This window comes from Entelurus aequoreus, linkage group LG16 (assembly GCF_033978785.1).
Source record: "Entelurus aequoreus isolate RoL-2023_Sb linkage group LG16, RoL_Eaeq_v1.1, whole genome shotgun sequence".
Lineage (NCBI taxonomy): Eukaryota > Metazoa > Chordata > Actinopteri > Syngnathiformes > Syngnathidae > Entelurus > Entelurus aequoreus.
Window position 1 is genome coordinate 22,291,656 of NC_084746.1, and position 10,567 is coordinate 22,302,222.

General features: G+C 38.9%; 1 protein-coding gene across 3 annotated transcripts in view; it reads right to left on the reverse strand.

The window, feature by feature from the left end:
• Positions 1-10,567, reverse strand: part of ciapin1 (cytokine induced apoptosis inhibitor 1) — a 35,122-nt gene that overhangs the window by 3,354 nt on the left and 21,201 nt on the right. The window contains exons 1-7 of one of the 3 annotated variants that reach the window (XM_062022378.1): positions 9,869-9,981; positions 7,610-7,772; positions 3,832-3,975; positions 3,674-3,753; positions 981-1,149; positions 358-434; positions 167-288 (exon numbers count right to left, since the gene is read on the reverse strand). In XM_062022378.1, coding sequence (XP_061878362.1) covers positions 167-288; positions 358-434; positions 981-1,149; positions 3,674-3,753; positions 3,832-3,975; positions 7,610-7,766 — 749 coding nt within the window. In that variant the 5' untranslated portion in view covers positions 7,767-7,772; positions 9,869-9,981. Of the gene's footprint in view, positions 1-166; positions 289-357; positions 435-980; positions 1,150-3,673; positions 3,754-3,831; positions 3,976-7,609; positions 7,773-9,868; positions 9,982-10,567 lie in introns of those variants that run through there. The other 2 variants (XM_062022377.1, XM_062022379.1) reach the window with 2 other exon arrangements.

The following is a 10,567-nucleotide window of genomic DNA, read 5'->3' on the forward strand; positions in this document are numbered from 1 at the left end:
TTGACCAACGAACCACCATTACATGTTATGTAGACCACAAGGAAGTGTTTTCAATAAATCCTGATTAGACCCACTCATCGGCAGTGCGCCTTATAATCCGGTGAGCCCTATGGTCCGGAAAATACGGTACATTGTTTGCACTTGTACAACACGCAGTAATCTTTACCAGTTCTTGCAGGCTTTCTTCTTCTTGGCTGCTCCTTCCCCACAGGTGGGAGCTTTGAGCGATGCCGGGTCAGGCTTCTTGAAATCCTCCTCATCGAGCAGAGCATCAGAGTCTACTAGATCCTGGTAGGACAGGTCAGCAGAAACGTAACGTACTACTATTAACGAGTAGTAACTTGTAAGGGAACTCACCACATCGCCATCATTCATGTCATTGGCTGACAGCGTCCACATTTTCACAGTGTTGGGATCCAGAGGTGGTTTCTCTGCTGGCAGCACATATTTGTAATTATCATTTGTAATTATTAACAAAACAAAGTGCGCAAAAACTTAAAGTCAAAAATCTTAACCGGAAGTCGTAGTCATTTTTTTAAACCTGAAGCAGCCGTACATCAGCCAACTACTCAAACGCGGTTAGTTCAAATGAAGCTAAATTGATATTAGAGATAGCAGACAAATAATCCACCATAAATTGTGAAGGGTGTTAAGCGAGGGCAAAAAATGTGTGGAGCCTTTGAAGACTCGCCAACATAGATGAATATGTGGCCTCCTTGGATGGTGGTTTGTTTAAATGATGACAAAAGATGTCCTGACTTCTTTCCATGTCTGCAGTCTACAATTTGTCACTTTCATAGTTTTTTTGTTAATACCAACAGTAACTGTACAGAGTACCGCTGCGGTCCACACAGACCACGGCTGAGAAACATTTTTTCTGGCGGGCTTCAAGGGGGCATTCCCAGCCCAATAATGGGCCCTGGCCCTATGGTTAAGAAACACTGCATTAGAGTACAGTACAATAACACACTGTACAGTACCTGGCTGAGGAGTCCTTTTCCCGAAAGACAGCTTGATTGAAGTAGTCGAACCAACCTCAAAGTTTGGTTTGGTTGCAGATAAGCGTACTTTTGACAGGGTGTTGCCATGGTAACCAGTAGCTGTCTGAAGGGCGTTCAAAGCCTCTGGAGTCAGTTGTGCTTTATTCACCTGCAGGAAGAGTCATTATTCTCAATAATAAACCACTGACACAAGGATCTTCTTTTTTTTAAAATTTATTATTAATTATTTGCATGAGTACCTTTCACACGCTACCATTTCCCGGTGCCTGCTAATCTATATCGGTAATCAACAGAACCAATTTTCAGTATACCTGTGTGTGTGTGTCCATGTGTTAAAAAGTGTTAATTTGTTTAAAGGCCTACTGAAATTAAATTTTTTTATTTAAACGGGGATAGCAGATCCATTCTATGTGTCATACTTGATCATTTCGCGATATTGCCATATTTTTGCTGAAAGGATTTATTATAGAACAACGACGATAAAGTTCGCAACTTTTGGTCGCTGATAAAAAAAAGCCTTGCCCCTACCGAAAGTAGCGTGAGGTCACAGGAGGTATGATTCCTTACAATTCCCCGTTGTTTACAATGGAGCGAGAGAGATTCGGACCGAGAAAGCGACGATTACCCCATTAATTTGAGCGAGGATGAAAGATTCGTGGATGAGGAACGTTAGAGTGACGGACTAGAATGCAGTGAAAGACATATCTTTTTTCGCTCTGACCGTAACTTAGATACAAGGTATCATTGGATTCCACACACTCTCTTTTTTCTATTGTGGATCACGGATTTGTATTTTAAACCACCTCGGATACTATATCCTCTTGAAAATGAGAGTCGAGAACCCGAAATGGACATTCACAGTGACTTTTATCTCCACGACAATACATCAGCGAAGCTCTTTAGCTACTGAGCTAACGTGATAGCATCTGGCTCCAATGCAGATAGAAACAAAATAAATAAATCCAGACTGGAAGATCAACAATACTATTAAACCATGGACATGTAACTACACGGTTAATAATTTCCAGCTTGGCGAAGCTTAACAATGCTGTGTTGCTAACGACGCCATTGAAGCTAACTTATCAACCGGACCTCACAGAGCTATGCTAAAAACATTAGCTATCCACCTACGCCAGCCAGCACTCATCTGCTCATCAACACCCGTGCTCACCTGCGTTCCAGCGATCGACGGTGCGACGAAGGACTTCACCCGATCACAGATGCGGTCGGCGAGACGGAGGAAGTTAAGGTGAGTTTGCCGGCTAACGCGTCTGCTATCCATCTCTGTCTTCCTGGTTGTGTTGCTGTAGTCCGCAGCTAATACACCGATCCCACCTACAACTTTCTTTTTTGCAGTCTCCATTGTTCATTAAACAAATTGCAAAAGATTCGCCAACACAGATGTCCAGAATACTGTGGAATTTTTCGATGAAAACAGAGCAGTTTGTATGGGTCCGAATACTTCCGTTGCCGTCATGACGTCACGCGCATACGTCATCATACAGAGACGTTTTCAAGCGGAAGTTTCCCGGGAAATTTAAAATTGCACTTTATAAGTTAACCCGGCCGTATTGGCATGTGTTGCAATGTTAAGATTTCATCATTGATATATAAACTATCAGACTGCGTGGTCGGTAGTAGTGGGTTTCAGTAGGCCTTTCATATTAAAATTATATTTTTTCAAATGTATTGGTTTTCTTACACTTCTTTGTATCATTTGTAAGTATGCCACAGGTGTCAAACTCAAGGCCTGAGGGCCACATCTTTTAATGTAATTTTATTAAATATATATTATAAATAGAAATTTAAAAATTTTACATAATTGTATGTGGCCAGCAAAAGCCCCGAAAAAATAAGACACTTCATCTTTCTTGCTAAATGTATTTAAATTTTGACAGAAATGTTTTCACTGCAGTTCTTAACTGAATATTATCTTATTATTTGATGCAACAAGCTATTAAATGTTTTAGATCATTATAACCGTTCTCAAAATAATCTGCTTGTAACCTTGATTTGGGATTCTTGTGAAGCAATGATAACAATAATCAATAATAACTGTATAATATTATGAGGCTAGTATACATTATTTTGGTTATATACGTTTCGCAGTTACAAGCGGCCTTTGAGGGCAGCAACAACTGATGTGGCCCACAATGAAAACGAGTTTGAAGTATGCATTCATTTCAGTCTGTCCTAGGTGTGTGTTGCCGTAGTCAGGAAGTAGTCTTTGCTATTAAGTTGAATGTGCCAGTCTTGTCTTTTATGGAGTCCTACAAAATGTTTGTATTTCAAATATTGTACTTATTACACACCCACTATTTGATTGTAATTTGCATCTTAGTGGTGGTTTTCATTACAAAATTTGGAGGTGTTAAAGACCCTGTAAAATCACTAATGCTAGTCAGTAGCATCTATATGGCATATCTGATGTAAAATAGCAACAAGCAATAAAGGTATCAAAATATGGTACTATTTGATATCACGCAAACTGATACTCGCTAGTACTGAATTCTGATTGCATGCATCAAATGGTGACAAAAAAAATCTATTTTCAATTTATTTTATTTACTTGCCAGCAGTTTCACATTTGAAAGAACTCGAGGTATGTAACGAACATGACTATGGCCTAGCGTTTTACCGCTGGCATGTAAATCAAACATGTTGTGACTCACCTGTGCGACCGACATCAAGCCTGATAACTTGAGAGCCGACGTCAGCTTCTCTTCACTCCTCATGTTGTGTACATTTACTTCTGCAAAGTACACACGTGAACATTAAATAGCACCACAATATGCAAAGACGTGTGTGCATGAAGAGAAAACATTACTACCTGTGACAGGTTCATCCAGAATTAGCTTCCCACCAGGTTTCAGCACTCTGGCCATCTCTGCCAGACACTCAGAGCTGTGGATGGAGGCGCCATCAGCCAGCAGACTAGAGAGCACAAAGTTGAAGCTGGAAGCTGCGTGGGCGGCTGCAACAAGACAATTCATTAAATAATATTTTCCAATAAAAATTATCTCATACTCAGGTGTTCTGAACTGTGTGAAGTTGGCCCCACCACCTTGTACTGATCGTTTGTGCTGCAAAAATGTTTGGTCTAACTATAGTAGCAGCTAGTTGTTCCAAATGTGAAAAAACTAAACATTTGTTCAAATATGGTTTTAATTTTTAAACCATGACAGCACAAATGTTTAGGACAAGTTTGATGAGATTAGGACAAAATGGGGGACATCACTGGTCAGAAAATGTATGTTGCAATTACATTTGTACTATAAAAAACTTCACAGCTCAAACAAACGGCACTGTTATTTTAATATTTGCAATGACATAGATGGCCAACTTCACATAGAACTTTGAAGTATTTGAATGAGAGCCAGTAGTAGTTTTATTATTCTTTTTTTTGTTAAAATAACAATAATGATGTTATTGTTATCGTAATCATGCTCAAGAAATTCAACGCAAAATCATTCAATCATCTTAAAAAATGTCAAAAAGTATATGAATGCTAGTTACATGTTATTTACTTACCGTATTTTTCGGACTATAAGGTTCTCAAAACTCGACAGTGCGCCTTATAACCCAGTGCGCCTAATGTACGTAATAATACGGTTGTGCTTACAGACTTAGAAGCAATTTTATTTGGTACATGGTGTAATAAGTGTGATCAGTAGATGGCAGTCACACATAAGAGATACGTGTAGACTGCAATATGATGGCAGTCACACATAAGAGATACGTGTAGACTGCAATATGACGCCAGTAAACAACACCAAAACTTTAAATGTTCCATTGGAAAAAAAAAAACATTACACACGGCTTTCAAAAATCTGTCAAAATGTTTTAGTATGACTTGGAAGCCGCACCGCTTGATGGATTGTCGGCCCATTACGGATACCGTAGTCAGAGATACAAGTATTACTATGGTGTGTGTTTAAGGACCGCAAAATGGCACCCATTAGCAGACATTATCTGGCGTTTTGTGTCACAATATTATGCAAAACCAACTTTTCTTACCTCTTGGTACCTGCTAATGTGTATTGGAGAGCTGAATAAATGCTGAAAATTTGCGCAAGTCCACCATTGTAGTCCGTGCCGATGCCGTAGTCGATAAGGTCATAATATGACCCCTTTAATGCGCCTTATAATCCGATGCACCATTTGTATGAAAAAAGACCTGAATAGACCCGCTCATCGGCAGTGCGCCTTATAATCCGGTGTGCCCTACGGTCCAGAAAATACGGTAATATCATTACCAACATTAGCAGTATCACTAATACTGAGCTTTACTGTGCACCAACAGCATTAAGAGTAGAGGTGGGAATCTTTGGCCACCTCACGATTCGATTATGATTTAGGAGCTAGGATTCGATTACAAACCCCGTTTACATATGAGTTGGGAAATTGTGTTGGATGTAAATATAAACGGAATACAATGATTTGCAAAGCGAGGTGAAAACCGTTCATCAACAACACCCAGAAACGCCGTCGGCTTCGCTGGGCCTGAGCTCATCTAAGATGGACTGATACAAAGTGGAATCTGGTCTGGTGTTATCTGGTCTGACGAGTCCACATTTCAAATTGTTTTTGGAAACCGTGGACGTCGTGTCCTCCGGACCAAAGAGGAAAAGAACCATCCGGATTGTTATAGGCGCAAAGTGTAAAAGCCAGCATCTGTGATGGTATGGGGGTGTATTAGTGCCCAAGACATGGGTAACTTACACATCTGTGAAGGCGCCATTAATGCTGAAAGGTACATACAGGTTTTGGAGCAACATATGTGCCATCCAAGCAACGTTACCATGGACGCTCCTGCTTATTTCAGCAAGACAATGCCAAGCGTGTTACATCAACGTGGCTTCATAGTAAAAGAGTGCGGGTACTAGACTGGCCTGCCTGTAGTCCAGACCTGTCTCCCATTGAAAATTTGTGGCGCATTATGAAGCCTAAAATACCACAACGGAGACCCCCGGACTGTTGAACAACTTAAACTGTACATCAAGCAAGAATGGGAAAGAATTCCACCTGAGAAGCTTAAAAAATGTGTCTCCTCAGTTCCCAAACGTTTACTGAGTGTTGTTAAAAGGAAAGGCCATGTAACACAGTGGTGAACATGCCCTTTCCCAACTACGTTGGCACGTGTTGCAGCCATGAAATTCTAAGTTAATTATTATTTGCAAAAAAAAATAAAGTTTGAGTTTGAACATCAAATATTTTGTCTTTGTAGTGCATTCAATTGAATATGGGTTGAAAAGGATTTGCAAATCATTGTATTCCGTTTATATTTACAGCTAACACAATTTCCCAACTCATATGGAAACGGGGTTTGTAAAAATTGATTATTGATGCATCTTTCATTTATGTATATTGATGCAGTTTTATATTACTTTTCGTTTCACTAAATAAGCGTTAATCACTTTCAACTTTTAAAAACAGAGCATTTTTAATAAGAAATTCCCATCACATTTATTAAATTAATGAAATTGTGTGCACAACTGGAACATAGGTGCCCTATAATAAAGAAGCTGGTCGGTTCTCTTGGTGAGGTGCAGTCAGCCAAATTTTAGAACCGTCTGCATTATTTGTGTACAGAGCGTTGCTCTGGTTTGTCCAAAAATTGGAAGTTGCTGGCAGTCTTCAAAGTACCCCAAATCTGCCACGATTGATTGGAGGATGCGAGAAGAACCGTGGACACTCTTGGATAACATCAGACTGTCTGCCTCGCAGGATTTTTGAGGACCAGTCATAGACAATTTAGAGTGAAAAGCACATTTTCATTTTCACTCGCATACAAAACATTCTAACTTGGATTGTTTCCCTGGCTTTGAGACTCTCCCGAAGGACAGTGCGGCGAAGACACAACAAACTCCCTTCTTGTCTCTCATGGACACACACCTGTTGTTGTTGACTTTGGACTTATCGGCTGCACAAGAATCAAGGCCGCGGAACAGAGACACACTGTAGGCTTACATACAAACAACATGCATCCACAAAAATATACACCACACATACACCCCCCCAACCCCCCAAACCAAACACCCTCGACGCAAATCCCATAGGGGTGATGGAAGGATGGTCAGCGTCGAGAGCTGCGGCCTACCACCATTACTCCGCCCCTTCCCTCTGTTGCTAGATATCTCGAGATGTATGTTGTAATATGTACTTTGCTATGGAGGTTTTTTTACACTCCAGACTGGGCCCCCTTAGGAGCCCAGTCTAGATTGTATTTTTTTACTCATCCTTCCCCAGCGTTTTACCTTTTCCGCCATCTTTTACGGGGCGCCTTGTGGCGACCCATCAGCGTTCCTGTTCTGTAACCCTGTACACTGTTTGTTTGTCTAATCTTGAACGGGTTTGTGCTGAAAACAAAGTTTCGTTGTACTTGTGCAATGACAATAAAGACCTATCATCTATCATCATCTATCATCTTATTTACAATAAATAAATTGATTATCGACGTTTAATAATCGATTTTATGGTCTATGTCCAACTCACGATGCATCTAAAATTTGATTATTTCCCCCACATTTAATGAAGAGACAATTTCACACAATCAACAGAAATGGATCGGTTTAAGTTTGAAATGAATACATTTGTTTTGTACTCACACAGCAAAAGTCGCTCCATGTTCTCCACTGACACTCTGCCATCTGCACCAACCACCGCACCAACTTCCTCTGCAAAGTCTTTTAAAGCCGCAGGCGATGAGGGCTGATCCCACACTAACAGCACCGTGTCCCCACTTTTGATACTGAGGTCTGCCATGAGATCCTAGAAAGATTGAACAAATCACGAGTGTCCATATTTTTTCCATTTGAGAGCATACAAAAAATAAAGTACAAGGGAACACTTCAATACATTTTGTACATTAAAGAGGCCAGTGTGGGTCAAAATATAAGTTATCTAAAAAAAAAACATCTTAGCTTTGTTTTATATCTGATAGTACATTTTTTTATTACACTATCTAATAATATATCTTAATAATCAATTATTTTTTACTTGGGCAGTGCTAATCCAATATGGATATTAGTCTGATATCATAACAACGATATGTGATTATGTGTACTTGCATGTAAAAAAGAAAAAAAAAAAGTGATATCTCTGTTTAAAGCAGCATGTTTACTTGTGCAAAGCTGGCCAGCCAGTTAACACCTAAATGTCCTCTAACAGTGTTTTTCAACCTTTTTTGAGCCGAGGCACATTTTTTGTGTTGAAAAAATCCGGAGGCACACCACCAGCAGAAATCATTAAAAACGAAACTCAGTTGACAGTAAAAATTTGTTGTCGCAATTGTTGGATATGACTTTAAACCATAACCAAGCATCACTATAGCTCTTGTCTCAAAGTAGGTGTACTGTCACCACCTGTCACATCACGCCCTGACTTATTTGGACTTGTTTGCTTTTTTCCTGTGTGTAGTGTTTTAGTTCTTGTCTTGTGCTCCTATTTTGGTGGCTTTTTCTCTTTTTTTGGTATTTTCCTGTAGCAGTTTTATGTCTACCTTTGAGCGATATTTCCCGTATCTACTTTGTTTGTTATCCTTCTTCATGGGGACATTGTTGATTGTCATGTCATGTTCGGATGTACATTGTGGACGCCGTCTTTGCTCCACAGTAAGTCTTTGCTGTCGTCCAGCATTCTGTTTTTGTTTACTTTGTAGCCAGTTCAGTTTTAGTTTTGTTCTGCATAGCCTTCCCTAAGCTTCAATGCCTTTTCTTAGGGGCACTTACCTTTTGTTTATTTTTTGTTTAAGCATTAAATGCCTTTTTACCTGCACACTGCCTCCCGCTGTTTCCGACATCTACAAAGCAATTAGCTACCGGCCGCCACCTACTGATATGGAAGAGTATTACACGGTTACTCTGCCGAGCTCTAGACAGCATAGAGTAGACACTCAACAACAACACATCTTTTGCTGACTAAAATTACTGGTTTGCAAAAAATATTTTTTTACCCCAAATATGTGAAATTAGATCATCTCCCACGGCACACCAGATACAATGGCACAGTGGTTGAAAAACACTGCTCTAATAAGCACACAAGGTTGGTATTTTCTTGTATTATAGTCAAGTCATTTACAAAAGGTAAAAATGTTAGGCTATAGCAGAGCTGGGCAAATATCAGTGGCCTTGTGGTTAGAGTGTCCGCCCTGAGATCGGTAGGTCGTGAGTTCAAACCCCGGCCAAGTCGTACCAAAGACTATAAAAACTTATTTTTATAGTTGAGCTGCTTAGCACTCAGCATCAAGGGTTGGAGTTGGGGGTTAAATCACCAAAAAACAATTAGAACTCCACTTCAACCTAAAGACAGCTTCCTTGCTTGCAACATTTGTAATTAAAAAAAAATTGTTTTTTTTTGTTTTTTTTACCAACAACTTAACAAATGTTTTACATGATTAATCACTCTTAAAGCAAAGGCTGGTACAAAATTGGAGACAGTGTTTGTGAAAGTGGGCTCTGAAAGAATCATAACAAACAGAAAACGGCAAATTAGTCATTTAGTGACCTGAAGGACAGGGCAGATAGTGACTTTCCTTACTGAGTCGGCAGCACTGCTGATAACAACAGCCAACATAAATGACTTAGTATTGTCTAAATTATACATCAGCTACTGTTCTGCTTTGGTTACACACTAAATACAAACAAATATATATTGTCCTATCATCATGACACGGATATTTCTTTAATGCGACACACTAGGACTTCTGACGCAAGCCAACCCCTGGACACAAACTACTGCGCATATTTGAAATATATACATGCGTGATACTAAATTGGCTATTTTATACTTATACTTATACTAATACAGTAATTGAAATAGACACTTTTGAACAATGATACAAAAGTCAGTCGCATTAGCGAACATACCCTTGGTTTGGACGACGGTCTGAAGGTACAAAGCAAAACTAAATACGATTTTATGTATTTCCTGTTTCAGTTTCAAAAATAAGAGACCCATTTCCGTTGTATTTATTTAAAAGTTCTTGCAAAAAATATGTAAAATACACGATAAGTTGCTTTTATCCAGATTTATATTCACACATTGACTCGTGTCGTGTTTAGTTTAATATTTATCATCAGCAGAAAATGGACGGGTGGACTAAAACCAAATTGACTACGTTTTTTTGTTTTGTTTTGTTTTTATTGAACAACAAACATACATTTATAATGCACACCATAGTCAAGGCACTTCCAACATAACCAACAATCTACACATCAAGTTGAGCAAATCACGACATCAACAAAACATGTCAAGGCAAGAAAACAAAAGCAAATACAGATAGAGTATTAAATTATAATACATAATAATAATAATAATAAATGTGAAAAAATCCAAAAAGACAAAAGGGGCTACCTAAATCACTTTAAATGTTTTAACAAAGATATAAATTTAAGGGCTTTTGTACTTAATCATCCTCCAAGATTTGATTGAACCATTAAGCCAATTAGAAAATGTAGGCCTTACTTTCATAAATCGACATTTATGTAGAAAACATTTTGCCTGAAGCATAATAATGTTGAGAAACCTTTCTATGTCGTTTATAAAAATACCAAATTTGATCTCAT